At 39.9% G+C, this 17,655-nt stretch overlaps 1 protein-coding gene across 25 annotated transcripts in view; it reads left to right on the top strand.

Moving 5' to 3' along the window:
- Positions 1 to 17,655, top strand: part of anks1ab (ankyrin repeat and sterile alpha motif domain containing 1Ab) — a 41,586-nt gene that overhangs the window by 12,143 nt on the left and 11,788 nt on the right. For 24 of the 25 annotated variants that reach the window (XR_006379588.1, XR_006379589.1, XR_006379590.1 and 21 more), the window contains 5 exons: positions 3,030 to 3,102; positions 9,592 to 9,707; positions 13,631 to 13,729; positions 14,849 to 14,995; positions 17,033 to 17,140. Coding sequence is in view for 22 of the 25 variants with exons in the window: in XM_044211758.1 (XP_044067693.1) it covers positions 3,030 to 3,102; positions 9,592 to 9,707; positions 13,631 to 13,729; positions 14,849 to 14,995; positions 17,033 to 17,140 (543 nt within the window). In the remaining 3 variants the exon portion in view is untranslated. Of the gene's footprint in view, positions 1 to 3,029; positions 3,103 to 7,463; positions 8,881 to 9,591; positions 9,708 to 13,630; positions 13,730 to 14,848; positions 14,996 to 17,032; positions 17,141 to 17,655 lie in introns of those variants that run through there. The other variant, XM_044211841.1, reaches the window with a different exon arrangement.

The following is a 17,655-nucleotide window of genomic DNA, read 5'->3' as shown; positions in this document are numbered from 1 at the left end:
GCACTCTTAGTGTCATATTTATTCCCATTGAGAGCTGGCTTGCAAGTCAGGGTAACTGGATCATTCCCTTTTTAATACATGTCCAATAAGGACAACTCAATACTTAGCTCAGTTCCATGTACACTCACTCACTTATTTTGGAGGATGTAGTTTTTGGTGTTGTTTAACTGTATTGCATTATACAGAGAAGTGTTTCTGTTGCTTAGCCTACCCTCATTGGTATAAATGGGTAGACAAAAACAGAGCTAGAGCAGCTGTTTTCCCCTGCTTCCAGTCTTTATGCTAAGCTAAGCTAACATCTCCTGGCTGTAGCTTTATATTTACCAGACCAATAGGGGAGTGGTATCAATCTTGTCATCTAACTCTCAGCAAAAAAGCAAATCAGCATATTTCCCAAAATGTCATACCATTCCTTTAAATATTTCTTATGGTTTAAAAATTCCTTTAAAAGTCTCCTGTACCTGTTGTTTAAGGCTGAAGTGGAGTTAAAAAAAAAACTAATGGGGCGGCACGGTGGTGCAGTGGTTAGTGGTTGTTGCCTTCCAGCTGGCTGGAAACTTTCTCTGTGGAGTTTGCATGTTCTCCCTGTGCCTGCGTGGGTTTGTGCATGATTTTATGAAATACTTCAGCACTTTAACTATGATGACGCTGGTTACCTTAGAAGCAGCATTTTGATGACAGGTTTTAATAAAGGTGCACTTAAGCATAGATGTAATGCAGTCCTGGTGTGTGTGTGTGTGTCTGTGATATAGAATGTAACTGGGTTAATTCAAAGAGTAATGTGAGGTCTGTATTGCTGGAGGCATATGCCATGCGTCCCACGTGCCTGACTTCCAAATGAATCAAGGCTTTTCCACAGTGTTGATGCCACTAGCGAAGTGCATAGGGCTTTTTCAAACACTAAATATTACATCAAATAAGCCTGGCTGTGTCTCTGGTGTCACTGGTGAAAGCAGAATCAGCTTTTCAGGCTTGCAAAAATCTTCATTGCTGATTGTGAATAGACTACTCTACTGATTCTAAATTTAGCTCCCAACTATTTGCAATAGTTCGCACATAGAATTTTAGGTGACCCCAGCCTGTTAATTGTCTTGTTTTATATTGTATATACTCTTTTCTACAATAGCCAAAGAATATCAAATGCTATTAATTTATATAGTCTGTTCTCTTTTATAATGGGGTGAATGGTACATTTGCTCTGTGCATGAGGTCCTGCTGTCCTTGAAGCATGAAGTGTCAGCAAGTAGTGTGGTGTTCTGTAGACAAATTGCTTACATTTACCCAGCGATATGTGATTATTATTCAAATATGCAGTACGCATGATAAGTCCCAGACTGTTTGCTTTAGTTGGAATATCATCACTCATACTACTGTGTATATTTATATGGAAGAAATATGACATTGGGTACTTCAAAATGAAATGTCTGTTCCAATCAAGCTGAATGAAATGTATTTGAATGTTGAATAAGAGAGAACAGAGACAGATTAAGATAACAACTCATCTCACGCCTGCTTTAAATGGTCCCATCTTATTCAGTTTTTATGCTGTTGTATTTAAAGGAATAGTTTGACATTTTTGGAACTATGCCTATTTACTGTTGTTGAGAGTTAGATAAGGAGATTGCTACCACTCTTTTATCTGTGCATTCAATATGAAACAGCCAGCAAGCTTAGCATACTAGCATAACGATTGGAATTGGAGAAACAGCTAGCCTGGCTCTGTCTGAAGGTAATACAATTTGAGAGAAAAAATCTAAGTGTAAAAATGACAATTTGTGGTTTTACATGGGGGTTGTGTGGAGGACTATTTCTTGGCTGGACACAGTGACTTCCTGACGTCACCATGAGTTTGACAAGCAACCCCTAATCCCCCGTAAAACCACAATTTGTCATTTTTACACATTGGTTTTTGTCTGGATTAAACAAATGCGATACATATATAAAGTTTTAATTAGTGAGCTTTAGAGGTGCAAGTTATTCAATTTTTAGGTTATTTTGTTACCCTTGGACAGAGCCGGGCTAGCTGTTTACCCCTGTTTCCAGTCTGTGCTAAGCTAAGCTAAGCTAATCAGGCTGCTGGCTAGGGTTTCATATTTAACGGACAGATATGAGAGTGGTATTGATCTTCTCATCTAACTTGGCAAGAAAGCCCAAAATGTCAGACTATTCCTTTTAATAAACTGTGGCAACACTGTTCATTACGTGCCCTGCTTATATTTTAACATCACTCGATGACATACTGCATCCAGCACCAAAAGCACTTTGTTGGATTATTGGTTGCTGTTCAGTTATCCAGCAAAACAAACAAAAGCAAACTACTTGGAAATGTTGTTTGCTTTGGCTCTCCTGGAAAGTCAGAGACTCCTTAAATAAACATTTTTGGCTCTAAGCCCCTGAACAACTCTTCTCTGAGTTGCTCTGTAATCTCCTGCATGCAGCATCGTGCTCACTTAACCTTGCAGTAAGATGTTGCCTTCTTCTGTTACGCTTAAGTAATACAGGTCTGAGAGGGCAATCAAATACTCACTAAGAAACAGTCAGCAACAGATCTGAATCTCTGGAGGGTCAGTTTGTACAGTTTGGGCTTGGCTACAGGACTGCCTATAGGCCTCAATAATTTGGAGTTTCAAAAGCTTCTAGATTGTAATTCACCTTATCACCCCGCTGTGATTTCGCCGAGTGGTGGGTTTGTTATTGAATTGCTGTCCACGTTGGACGGTTGCTTGTAATCCATCATTGGAAAGCAGCCCGCCTCCTTACCAATAGTTCCAACAGCAGCTCTCTGTCCTATCACCTCACCCAGTGCCACTCCTTCAGTATTCTTGTTTTGTAATTGGTTTGGCTATGGTGGGATGGAGAAGGGTTAGACAAGAGTTTAATGCATGTTTTGAATTAATGGAAAATGTTGATACAAACTATAAGATCCCCACTGCTCTGTATTTAATTTTTATTCATTAGTAGTTGTTGGCATTTCAATCAAATCCAAAGTTGATAATTTTCTCTTGCTTCATGTTTGTTCTCTTTAACAGATTGAGAAGATCATGGACTTGATTGGAGCAGGCATTGAAACGTCCAAAAAGAAACAGCCCACACCAAGCTCTGGTAATGCTTCACCACCTATTCTGTTATGTTTCCATGATGATAGAATTGTTCAGATCGGAGATATGACTATGTGGTGTGTAAAGTATTGGTTGGGTAATGCAAAATGACAAATGGGTGTGGGGGATTAAGTGAGTATTCGTCATTATCGCCAAACTTTTTACACCCTGTAACTGATTACATTTGTAAGCAGCTTTTCTCAGAGCTGCTATTCAGTATTCAAACACACCTTCAACAAAGGGGGACAAGGGGAGTTTTGTTTTCAAGTCATAGATATTCAAGCTGACATTTGTTTGGCACACCATTGTTGTTAATTTTTTTTTACAAACAAGGTTTCCACTTTATGGGAAATTTAATTCTAAATTTTTCTGGAGTTACTGTATATCTCAATAGGGCTTGAATTGATAGTACGCTTCATCAAGTGTCCTTCAGGCAGTGCAGAGGGAGAAGCCAGCTGGCATCAGTTCAGTTTATTTAGATAACACTCCTGAGTTGATACAGTGTAAACCTACCTCCATTAGATACTCTGCCATAAGGTGGTTTCATCATACAGTATTGTGTGACAACTTCTCTGGGTCTGCACAGAACTGCCTTTTAGAAGCCTCATCAGTTTTATTAAGATAAAATCTTATATCTTATGCGAAGTATGTTTCATGGATCTGCTGACTACAGCAAGGTGTACACTACCCAAGCTGAGGACAGAACAGAAACAGTAAAATATGTGGTTGTTATAAAAGGATATAAAGTAAGGACGCAGAAAAGAAATGACATTGCAATTAGGAGAATTAAGACTTTAACTGCTGCACCACCGTTGTGGTGTCAGTAATTATATTGCATCTTACATCACTTCTTCCTGTCAGCCCATTACAAAGGCTTAAAGTGTATACTGTATGTCTATGCATTTAAAATGGCAAGTAATAGTTTGACCTATGCAACCAATTAAACTAAATGATGAGTATACAAAATGTTAAGAACGTCTACTCATTTAATCAAATCTCTTCTTGATTTAATATGATACATTTTACTATATAATACATTTTGGCTGAAGGGGAACTGTAGATGAGGGCTGTGAAGAAGGTTGATTTCTTTTAGACTTGAGATAACTAAAGCCTATATTGTGAAAGTAAGTGAGTATTCTCCAATTTATTAATGTAGTAAATAAAAGTAAACTGTGATTATATAGCACCCTTCAGAAAGAAAATGCAGCTCAGAGTGCATTACATGATGACAAAAGAAAAGAGCAGACATTTCACACAACAGTTGAAATATTGAAATACATTTAAAATGAGAAACAAGTAAATTAATAATTAAAAATAATTAAATAAATGAGCAATTGTAATAAGAAATATAACATAAAAATATATAAGATAATAATATATAACAGTAACCACATGAATTATCATTACCATAACCACTTTCACCATCTTCATCTTAATATTCTCTAATTTATAGAGTGTATATCAGTTCCTTCCAGGCTGCTTTTAACGGTCACAAAATTTTTATAAAATGATTTATATTCGTTAATATTAGGCCAGAAGGAGATGCATATTAGCAAAGCAATCCTAAAGCAAAGCTGATTTCCATTTTAATTGTAACTTGGCTTCCCGTACACCCAAGTGTTCTAAGATTAATTGCTATCTTAACAATTAAGACCTGAGGTCCACATTACATAAGAGGAAATATGTTGTTTGTTTGTTTTTTTTCTTCTACACATATAGGTGTGTGCTATTTTTAGGCCCTGTTTGCAGAACGGCATGCTGAAAGTGTCCCATATTCAGCTGAGTCATACAGTTGCTGCTCCGATTTTAATCGGAGATTGTGCACAAGTAGTTCCGGAGGTTGCGAGGATGATTTTGTTGCTGTTTTTGTATGTGTCGCTTAGTAAAGAGGTCATATTTCCTTTTCCACAATGTAATGAAAGGGAACAAACAGGTACCCTTCAGAGTCATCACCAGGAGGGGAGAGGAGAAGAGAAGGAGATAAGGGGGATTTTAAAAGGATGGAAACCTAAATTGTCACTCTTCATTCCACCTTTATTACCTTTATTGTAACAGAACTGGAAAAACATTATGCTCTGTTCTTGTTTTTGTGTATTTTCATCCCATCCACCTTTTCATTATATACTGTCCCTCTCATATCAGGAGCCAAGGATGGCCAATTCATTTTCAGGAAGCAGATCTCTGAACATCAGATTTTTGTGGCTACGAAATCCAGCCCTGCCATTTTTTGCTATTCTGCATGCTCAAGGATGAGGGTGTTTGTGTTGTGTGCCCATCACGAGTGCCTCGATTGTGTGCTAAGAGAGCACTGAGTAAATGAGCTTAAAAAGAGAGAGGGAGTGGAGAGAGAGCTCAGCTAACAGCACACAGGAGGCATCAGCTCAGTTTGTGTACAGGCACACTCTGACGTTCAAAGGAAAAGAGTCCGCCTTCAGTTTCCCTGAATTAATTCAGCTTTGCGGCTCATTTTCTCCAGTGCTTGGGTGTGTTGACAAGGAGCTAGTGCTTTTCCCCTGCTCTGATAAAGAGGCACAGCTTTATCTAGGCACAACCTCTACCTTTTCTGCCGTAAATAGGTCTTTCTGGGTGCTCCACGGAGCCAAGTCTAGACCTAGCAATGCTCAAACAGTACAGAAACCCACTTGGATAGATTTGACAGCTTGGCCTGTTTAACAGGGGATAAGACAGTGACCCAGTTCTCCCCCCCCCACGGAGGAGCATTGGTTACTCAGTAATTAGGTCCTACTACTGTGGGAGGTGTTGCTGTCCCAAATGAATGGAAGTAATTGGGTGGGGTGGCTGGTATTTTTAACAGTCTTTGTCTGGATATTGTGGTGTAAGAGCGGACTTTGGCATGAGGCTCATGAGAAAAGAGTAAAGAAGGAGGAGGAGTTGTGGGATCTTGTAGTGAATCATAATTAGTCCACTTCAATCCTTCTTACTTCCTATTACCATCTTATCTTGCCCATATGTTTCATCGCCTCCTCCTTTGTTAGTCTTATTCTGTCTGTTATCTGTCTCCTGCTCTTTCTCTCCCTCTCCCTTTCTCTCTCACTCCCTCCTTCCATAATTTTTCTCTTCAGTCAGGGCAAAACTGACAGCAGCTTCTCTTCGTGATAACGAATGATGAGCATTGGTCCTTGTGGATGACTGACAGGTCATGGAGACCTAACTTGACCTTTTACCTGATCGTTAACGCCAGAGCAACAGGGGTACAGACGGCCAATTACGGAGGAGGTTCAATCAATAGCCCTTCACTTTGCCTCCCTCTGTTGGCACTGCTTCTCCTTGCCCTCACTGCCTTAGTGAATGCCTGACTACCCATCTGGGAATGTGTGAGGTGATTGCAAGCAGCTTGAAAACCTGCATAATTACGTTCTGCCTGCAGCTGTTCCCAGATAACACCAGTGATGGACGCAGAGCAGCCCAGCATAGGTGGGTGCTAAAGTCTACCACTTAGTATTTTTACCCAAAATCAATCTAAATTTTATATCATCTCACTTGTTTATCCTGGCTTTTTAAAGCAGGCTTTTTTTGTTAAAGATTTAGATTACACTTTTATTTCCTCTTGCTTTGAATACTTTAATTCTCTCTATGTAGGAATCAGTCAATCAGCCCTATCTTGCATGCAGCTGGTTCAAAATGCAGCAGCGAGACTCCTCACTCTCCATTCCACACACCCAGTTAAAAACCAGAGATGATCGAGCATTTTCAGTTGTTGGCCCTAAATTGTGGAATAGTTTGCTACTAACAATTAGATCTTCCCCCTCCATTGATACCTTTTAAAACCCATCTAAAGTTTATTTGATCATTCCTGTGTTTTTGTTTGACTGTAATCATCAATCGAATAATCCCGTAATTGAATCTCTAAGTAAAGCACTTTGGTCAACCTTTGTTGTTTTAAAATGTGCTCTATAAATAAATTGAATTGACTTTTCCCTGTAAGTAGCCTCTGTTGTGCTCTAAAAATTTTGATGTGACATGAACATCTGGAAGTACATAATGAAATTTGCCTCTTTTCTCTCATGCTTTATGACTGGGTGAGATGGAGAAGAGACAAGACTTAAAGTTTATCTCTTCTCTTCTACCATTCTTCCTCTCCTGTACGAGTGCATTAGAGACTTCTGCTGACTTGAATCAATGCTGCCCCCCCTGGTCCTATCATCAAAGTAAGATGTAAATGAATTAAAGCCATCTGCTAATATGCAGGAGCTTGAGGAGGGTCTTTGTCTCAATATCCCATGTTAAAGCCTAAAGAATTGGCGTTGCTCCTGCAGGAGAGGATTGACTGTCTGTCATCCCTTTACATTCGAGTCATTCTTTGCAAAAAAGACTGTGATTTTGGGCTCTCAGTGCTTGTTCCTTGCCTCTGATGGTGGTGTCCTTTCTGCACTGGCAAGATCAGAGTGCCTCTGTGCAATTCTAATCAGTGCAGTGGAGGGAAAGAGAGGGGGGTTGAGGTGGGGTAAGGTTAGAGAGAGAGAGAGAGAGAGAGACAGACAGAGAAAAGCGTGTGTGTGTGTGTGCATTTGTATGAGAAAGAAAGGGAGGCAAGATAGAAGGGGAAAGGGGTAGAGAGACAGACGATGAAGAAAAGGAAAGAGTGTGTGTGTTTGCATCTGTCTGTGTGTTTGAGAACGAAAGGCAGGGAGCGAGACAGAGTGAGGGAGAGTGCAAGCCAGAAAGGGAGAGAGAGAAAGAGAGGCAGAGGGAGGTGAATTGATACAGTGGGAGAGTGAGGGAGAGAGAGAGGTGGTTACGTGGAGCAGCACCCCACTTCATCAGGCAGCATACGGCAGCCCTGCAGTGCGATCACACAGTATGGGAATGGGGCTATGAGATCGAGAGCAAAAGCAGAGAGAGACGAGAGCGAGAGGGGGGGGTTTAAAAGAAGAGTTTGAGGGATTTACTTGGATGAGAAGGGGATGATCACTGAGTCTGTTGCCTATCGTGGATGGGAAGGACGTGGCAGCAGTGGCTGTGGTTGAGGCAGATCTGTGGTCTCCTGTGTTTAAGTAGCCGGCGTCAGGACGTTATGCCCTGTGAGCAGTGAAGGGTAGCGTGTGTGAGCCAGGAGCAGCTGCTGTGACTGCATCTGCGCTGCCTGCATCTCTCAGACAGGCAGGGGATGCAGCAAACCTCTGCCCTGAGCACAGAGGCTGCTAGCTGTACCCAGCGAGGAGAAGAACCAGGTGGGCTGGGGTGGGAGTGGGGGGGGGCGCCTGCCTCAGGAAGGAGCTAGCTTAACCTGCACTGTGGTCCTGCAGTGATCCTTGCTTCATAGTAAAGAGGCTCACTTGCCGTCTGTTGGATCTGAACCTGGATTTACTGCTTTGAGAGATGAGAAGCACGTTCTCTGGCGGAGCCGCACAGCCAGCAGCTTGCTGAAGAGTGTGAATGCTGGGCAGCACAGGGAGCACTGGCACCACCAAGGACACCAAGCTTTTTTCCACTGGCAGACAGCTTACTTGGAGCTTTATCAAGGAATCTATACTTGGATTTGATTATGAATTGAGGAGTTTGGAATCAGCACACTGTGGAAATCCTAAGCCAACGTTTCTTTTTTTGATGTAGGATTTACAATATGTCTACCTGACCGTACTCTTTGTGGCTCTGGAGTAAGGACCGAAAATTATTTAAACAAATGTGCATTCCTTGATCAAAAATAACACGAGTACCTCAACAGTACTTTAGAATGCTGCTACCTTCATTGTATGAGCCGTGTCCTAGCTCTCAAAGAGGTTGACCAATGAAGCCATGGGACTCAGCCAGAGCTTTACAAGTATGTGGTGAAAACCCTGAAAATTTATTTTGGGGGAACTGAATATTTCTGTGTTACACCCTGATGGAGTAATTTCTGATTTTAGAAAAAAAATGACGGGGATAGTTTTAGCAGAGTAAATAATGTGTGTTGTATGAAAATGTCTGATTTAGTGATAAATATTTCCATTTTCCCTCAGCCTGAAAATGATTTAGTCACTTGTAGTGTTCAGCATTGTGTATTAGTTTTGTGTTTTTTGACTAGCTAGGCACTTGTTTTTACACTCGCCCATCTGCTCACTAAAGGAATGTTTAGTGAACCCTGTTTGTTGGAAGATGCCGTAGTGGCTCAGTCCAACATAACTTACAATACCAAGCTTCAGATGGGCTTCCTTCCCTGCACTACCTCCACCCTCGCCTGACATTTCCAGTCAGTCACACTAACACCAGTGGGTGTACATTAGCCTAGTCAGTCCCCTGCAGGGCTTGAGCTGGGCCCGAGCACGTCCTACCCTCCTCCTGTGTTTGAGTTAGCTGGGCCCCCGACTTTACCTTGGGAGCCCCTCACCCCCGGCCTGGACCCTGTCTCCCCCCCACCCTGCCTGGTGCTGCTGCACTCGGCTCTGCCTCTGCTGGCCGAGGATGATGTGGCAATGCCATGTGTCGTCCTCTGAGTGCCGCTGCTACCGGCTGAACGGCTTCTCCCTGCTGAAGCGCTTCCCTCTCTCGGCAGATGGGGCCTGTGGTAAAGCCCTGGACCAGCCGGTGGGAGAGTGGCTGGAGCACGTGGGGCTGCCGCAGTACGAGAGCAGGTTCCTGCTCAATGGCTTCGACGATCTACGATTCATGGTGAGTCACCTGCAGCACGTCATCTCAGGGGTCGGTTCCACTTTACATCACTATGTCTCTCCCAGTGTGAACCTAGCTGCATTTGTCTTTTTATGTCACATGTCACCACTATGCTCTCTCACCCTCTGCTTGTCCCCCCCACACCTTTATTTCTTCCTTCCCCCTTTCCCCTCGCCCCTTCATAACTCCTCTTCACCTTTGTGCAATGCATGACCCTGCTAAGATTTATGGCCCCACACTGAATCCCTTTAAAGAATATGGGCTGTCACCAATGGCAAGACAAATGACAACCAAAACCCATTAACTTTTTCCTAGCTTTCCCAATCATGCTATTTTGTTTACTGTAAAATTCTAAAGCGACTGATTTACAGTTTCTGGACTTGACCCCTGTGTAGATAAACCTGGACAAACAATCCGCAATCTAAACACACTATAGTTTATTCTAAATACACTTTGCATGGAAGTTCTCCAAATCTCACTAAATCCTCTACCCATTATGCTCTGCTTGTGGTCCTTATGAGACAGTCTTGCAATAACTGCACAATGTATGATTACACTGCAGCAGCATGCTCTGATGCTGTATTTATATACTGTATACTCCTGGTTTTTAGATTGTAGTTACACATGTTTGCATGCAGACATTTATTTTGGTTACAAAAGTATTATTTCACAGTAAGTTATCAAAAACCACATGATTTGTCCACTGTGATGGTGTAAAGAAACATGATCAGACAGATTAGTGTTTCTGGAAAGCACTGACATGAATGTTTTGCATTTTTTAAATGCCTCCGTCAGATTACATATTGATAAATTCATTTAACTTCAGCTCAAAGGATGTCCACAATCTGACTAAAAGTGTTATCGTGTTTCCCGTAAAGAACATTGCAAGGAAACTTGATATTGCATTTGGCAATGATTGTAGAAAACACCATTACGTTTTCAATCTCCTGGCCATGTTACTCTGAAAAACATGGCTGTACACTGTAAATAACTAGGCCCAAAGGGTAAACATGGACATTTCTCAGACCACAGAGCTGCACTAGCACTATGGGCTATATGTTACATCAGTTTGTCACAGATGAGCTCAGTTAAGTGAGACCAGTAAGCTCAGAGGGAAAGTGGTTGTATTCACAAAGTGTTACAGTTGAAGAGTGCTGCTCTCTGATCTGTTTTTCTTTCTGGTAAGGCATGAGATCACAACATAATGTGAGTCCTTATGAACATGTGACCACTCCTTCTATGATGTGCTGTGCAGATACAAGCTTTAGGCTCAGATTTATATCTGTACATGAGGTGACAACAAGCCTAAAGGAGTAGTATGTGTAGTCATAATATGTAGTCATAGGAGTAGTCCATATGGATTCCAGCGAGACCCATAAATTGTCCGAACTGATCAGCAGATGTCAGATTATTGCAGATATATATGTTGGACAATAACTAAAAAGACAATGCAGACAGTACAGACATGCCAAAGATATGTTTGAGATGATTTAGAAACAGTGTCTTCATTACTTAGTTTGTCCACCAGAGAACAAGTTTATTTTTCAACTGTAAAATGTCCTGCTCAGTACATTTCGTGCTCAATTTCTTGAAAAAAACTCATTTTCTAAACTCCCAAACATCAATATCAATTATCAGCTTCAAAAAATCAATTAGGCTTTAATATGGATAAAATCTTTTATCACTGTATATGTAATATTATATTGCGTTAATGTAGTAGATATAGTATATTCTGTGGAACTTTACTTGAGAAATAGTTTATAAATAAAATTGGAATGCTGGTTTTTCACTAATCTATTAAATTAAATAGCCTACCTGACAAATAAAGATTAAATTGATGCAAAATACTGTAAATCCAATATTGCCATACAAGCAGAGATATTAAAGAAATAGCTAGCATAGTATGAAATGTCTCACAAAATCTTCAACTGGCTGACACAAATTTTTATCAACTCACAGTGTATGTTGTCATATTGCCCCAACACTAATGTACAGACTAGTTAAAAAGCAACGTTGTTGTCTTATTGAGTTGGAAGATTCCATGATGATCAAGTTTTCCTGGGTTATAATGTGATCAGCACTATGGGTCATTAGTCATTCTGATGTTCATTTTCATGCCATGACTAATGTGTCGGCTGGACTTGATGCATCAAGGAGATAAATCATTAGCTTCACAAGGCAAATTACCCATGGATATTTACAAGGATGTGGAGGTTGCAAACAAGGGAAAGGTCAGAGTAGTCAGGCAGACATTGTGAATGTGTAATATTGTGCCCTTTTAGATTCTGCCAGACTTGCTTCAGATGTGATCAATCTAACTGAACTTGAACATCAGAATATGTTTGTGGGATAATTGTCAGTCAAAAAGTTCCACATAATTTCTTTTGTTTTTAATGGTTTGTTGCTTTGATGTCCAAACTAATGTGGCAATGAGGGAAATTGTCTAGTGCGAAACATCTTAGAAGTTCCAAATCATGCATTTACAGTGCATCTTTCCTGCATTAATATTGCATAAGACTCTGCAGCCCCCTCTTTCTAAAATGTTATAATGTAGAACTGAACATACATATTGTATCACATAAATTAAACCTTCTTTCATTGCCAGATTATTGTTACGCCTGCTGACTCGTGAAAAAGTAACAAAAGTAGATTTTTCTAAACAATTCCTTTGTGGTGCAGAGCAATAGAGCAATTCTAATTCACTGTTGCATTAACTGAGTGCATTTAGTGAGATGAGGGACTTCTACCATGGCTACATCTGCAAGTCGTATCAAATTAAATCAAACTACCAAAGCTCATAAGCTATGTAAGAACTGAACCATATATTCCTGTCACATGTTTCAAATTTAGCATGAAATAATAAGTTTGCAGTGTCTCCCGAGGCATCATCAAACTTCAAACTGTGTTAATAAAAGTGGAGAATCTATTTTGGGCCTCCCTTACATCAGACCTGCTTCATTTTGACCTTTACTCTAGTGATCAGTGAGTAATCTCCAAACTGCACCCTAATACAGACTGTGAATACTGCTGCATTGTGCTCTGAAACCAATCCAGTAAGAGCAGATTGAGTAAAGACTACAGAACATTTTAACATTCTTGGCCAGGAAGAATCAATCTGCAGCAGTCCACAGGGGAAAACGCTTAGCTCCACATTTTCAAGGTTCTCCTTGTATCTTTATTCCTGCCTATAAACTGGAATAAGATGACAAAGCAGCCAGAGCTGCAAATATGAACAGCTACATGAAATAGACAAGAATCTTGCTTGTCAGTCAATATTTTAGGAGGTGGAAAATTATTATTGTTCATTGTTTCTGTGACCTAAATTAAGTAATTGTTACAAACTGTAGTGAAATATTCTTGTTTCCTCTTGGACTGTTAAGTTTCCCTCAATGAAACACAGCAGCAAAGAGATCCTGTAGATGCTGCTGCAGTTGTGGAGGCTTTGTTCCCTCTGAGTCGCACCAGATCAGATTGATTACTCTTGGCATGCACAATTTATTTGACTTCATTGTCCTCCCACTCTACTGTTACTGCTTGTGTCAGAGATGTGCATATTCTGCGTGTGTGTGCATTTGCCCTGATAGTTACAGTGTAGAACAAGTTACTTTTATTGACCTATGCTCTTATTAAGCTATTTTTCATAAGTCAGTATAGTGTCTTTTAAGTGTAAATACTGTATGCATGTGTGTGTGTGTCTTTAAGTGCAGACATTTAAATTATTGCACTAATGTACAGTATAATGGATTACTGATGATGTATTGTACTATTGTATGTCCATATTGTGCATTGTCTCTGCATGTGTATGTGCTTGCTTGTATGTGATTATTTGTTTGCATGCATGTGTGTATGAGTATGGCTGTGTGTGCACGCCTGTGTGTGAATGTGTTTATTTGTATGTGTCTCTTGCATTTCTGCACATGTAGGGAAGTAACGTGATGGAGGACCAGGATCTCAGAGACATTGGGATCACTGACCCAGGACACAGAAAGAAAATCCTTCATGCAGCACGCAGCTTGCCCAAGGTACTTAACATCATAACTTACTGACAGTATCTCAGAAAAAAGGTTAAAATATCAGTATGTTCATAAAAATAGTAGATAGATACAAAAAAAAGATAAATACAGTAATGGGGCAAAAGGTTTTATAATTATGGACAAATACAAATGCCATATTGTTTACCTGAACAGTGGTTCATCAGAGTTGAAGTAGCAACCTTCCAATAAAATATAGTAAATGAAAAAACATTTTTTGACCACAGATACTTTAGATTGAAGGGTGAACAAGTCAAAAGTACATGAAGGTAACAACATTAACTTATAAAGCATTGCATTATATTGCTTAACTATAATTTGATGTAGTATCTTGAAATGCATTACAATTTTAAAGGAAAATTTGTACCTTTTGTACTCGGGAATGGGTTAATAAGGATTTGTCTGCATTACTGCACATGTAAAGGCTGCATATTGGTTGTAAGTGAAAAAGTCTGGCAAAGTAAGGAAAAAATTTATAATTCATTCAAAGATAAAGTGAGTTGTCCAAGCCTGCGAATGTGTACCGTAACAAGACTAAACTACAGCCATGCTAGTAAGGCTGTACTCAGGCACTGTAGTGCTTTGAGCTAAATGCTAACATCAACATGCTAACATACTCCCAATGACAATCCCAATATGCTGATGTTAAGCAGGTATAATGTTTACCATGTTCACCATCTTAAGTTAGCCTGTTAGCATTCTAACATTTGCCACACAATGCCATTATGTATTTGACAAGTATTGGACAAATTGAAATTTTGATCTTATGATCACTCAAGATGAAAAGGGATCAGCAAATTTCACAGCAATCCATCCAAGTGTTGTCAACATATTACTCAGATTACCAAAATATCAACCAGCTGGTGGCGCTAGATGAAAAGTCAGGGGATCACCAAAGTCAGTAGGTTTCAGACCTGACATTGCTATACTTTGAGTCACACAGCTAGGATGGCTAAAAACAGCTATGGCAGCATCTGGCTTTAGTGAGGTAGAATTATAGCCACAACTGAAAACAAGAATATATACCGTACATTCCTATTTTAAGTCCTTTTCTCAGAACAAAAAGTTACAGTACTTGCTCCCTTACATATGTCTTTCCCTTCACTGTAGGTAAAAGCACTGGGCTGTGATGGCAGCACATCTCTTGCCTCTTGGCTGGATGGCCTCGGCCTGCATGAATATCTGCCCAACTTTCTTTCAAGTGGCTACCGCACACTGGAGTGTGTTAAGAACCTGTGGGAGCTGGAGATTGTCAATGTAAGAAGTCATCTGTTACATTTATCCAGTACTATTTTGATTTTGGCCTCTTTCAGATGATGGATGAGGAGGAAATCACTCTGACAAAGACTCACAAGTGTTGATGGACTTATGTCTTGAGACATTCTTGATAGTATCCTTAATCACAAAGCTACCTTGATTTATGGATTGTGTTTGAGGTTAAGAAGCACTTTAAAATGCACTACTGAAATAACAGAGAAGTGCTTGATGATGGAAGCATTTGCATAAAACTATAGCAGACACATTTTCAAAATCACTGAGTAATTAGTAGATAACTAACAGATAAAATGTAAATTTAGGAGCAATGTGGTGACTGATGACAGGGAAGTATATAATTTGGTTTAATCTTTTATGAAAATAGTGTAACATTTTATGATAATTTGTTATTACAAAGGAGGACTAATTTCTTTTGTGGTAAAAGCTGTGGTGGTTATAGAGAAACGCATGTACCAATTTGGTTGAGCATGTGTGTAGGTGTTGATTTGTCTCTGCTTGTTCGTGTGTGTGTGTGTGTGTGTGTGTGTGTGTGTTTAGACTACAGCAGTGGTTTCCCCATAGGTTCCTGAGATAAATCTGACAGTTTGCAAGATGATTAACAGGATAGTAAAAAACATATTCTCTTCTGCTACAAAATTCCTTTTTCTTGACTTTTCTCTAATCTTTAATTTGTGTCATGTAGACTTTAGCATTGTTTATGTCATGACAGGCAACCAGACAATCCAAACAGATGATCTGATATGGTTGATGAGCAATCACAGAAGACGGTGTTAGAGCAGTGGATGAGCTTGTCTACAGCGATCATATTTTCCCACTTATCACTGCCTTTCTATGTGTGTTTGGTTGTGATAAACACAAAGACAGCGGTGGTAAATAGGCAGAAATCAGCTACAGCTGCAGTAGCAGCAGGAAGGCAGCAGCCAAACAATACTGTATATGCAGTGTGTGAGGGATGGTGTCCAGCAGACTGCGATGCAGTACAGAAATATGGGTGTGAGAGCAGGGCACATTACTTTCAGTGTGCAGAGTAGCAGAACTGGCTCTGAGCATCTTGGCAGGACTCGTTTTGCCCATTACATTTTCTACATCCTCTTCGGCATCTTACAGCGAATAGTATCATCCATCAATTTGATCTACGAGCTGGTTTACATTCCCATATAATCCCAAGGCTTTTTATTACTATTTAAATGTTCTCTTATTTCTCACACCTCATGCATTCTGGTCTCACTGGGATTCTCTACAAGAGAATAATGAAAACGGCACCAGAAATCCAGAGGACAGACCAGTTGCCTCTTCTGATTCTCACTGAATAAATTATTGAAGCCTTCAGACAAAGAACCATAGGAATATTAAATATGGAATATTTTGTACCAGCAACATAATTGCAAATGTAACATTAATCACTTGACATCCACCTTTACTGGATGAGCATGAATGTTAATAGCCAATTATGCAAATATACAGTATTAAGATAATGAGTTTTGACTACATCAAATAAACCTATGTTTCCTCCTCTAAGGGTTTTAGCCACACAAGCTGATATGGAAAAGGCTTAAAGAGCCAGAGATAATGTGGATAGACGTGTGTCAGTGTTGCAGTGTTAAAATACTTACATATTTAAATTGTGACAAATTAAGTGGATCTGTGCAATACAGTTGTTTATAAATCACTTTGTTATTTGTATGTTACCTGTTATCATCCCATAAATTGCCAAATTCTTCTCTGTTATTTAAACAGTATGTTCAAAAATGGATCGTGAATTATAAAGTGTCCCGGGAAGTAGACATTGCTGTACTTCAAGCTTACGGCAAAACAGATTGAGGCTGAATTATTGACGACAGTCATTTCTGTTTGCCTGTGGATGCCTGCCAGTGAGGGGTGCATGCCACCAACTCTGTCAGTGTATTTTATATATATCTCTATTAGCTTAGTCTAGATACATTTTTGTGTATGAGATATTGATGTGACAATGCACTTGAAAGTCTGCCTTATATTGTGCCCTGATGCTGTCCTCTCTAGGTTATTAAGATTGGTCCCCTGGGCCACAGGAAGAGAATCATTGCCTCTCTAGCAGAGAGACCCTATGAAGAGGCTCCGTCCAAGTCCCGTCGTCTGTCCCCAATTATGGTAAGACTGGTGATACGGATCACATTTAAAGTATTTTAGGGGTCCTCATTGCTAGCTTTTTGTTAGGCGGCACTGACTTGATTTCTACTCTGCCTAGAATCCACAAAAAGATAGCACAGTCCAAGAAAGATATTTTTATCTAAAGCACCTTACAGCACCAAGAGTGTAAATCAAACTGCAGCATTGTTATTGCTACTATTTAACCATCGGAGTGCATAAACATACTGTCAACACTAATTTGGTTAATAGATTGGGTAAACTCAATATGCCCAATTAGAAGGGCAGTTCTGCATATGCCTGCAATATAACCCATATTTACTGTCAGTGATGTCTATAAAAGATACATAATGTTTTTATTTATTTAAAATGGGTTCACATTTGCTTAGATTTGTTGTTCTAGTGCTCAGTATTTCAATAGAGATCAACGATTACACCCTGTTATTTTTCTTATTGAACAACAATCAAAACAGAGCTTAAGATGGAAGCTAAACAACGTTGCAAAGGGAGCTTTATTT

The sequence above is a fragment of the Siniperca chuatsi genome, linkage group LG2, assembly GCF_020085105.1.
Source record: "Siniperca chuatsi isolate FFG_IHB_CAS linkage group LG2, ASM2008510v1, whole genome shotgun sequence".
NCBI lineage: Eukaryota > Metazoa > Chordata > Actinopteri > Centrarchiformes > Sinipercidae > Siniperca > Siniperca chuatsi.
This window is presented reverse-complemented; position numbering and strand designations above follow the sequence as displayed.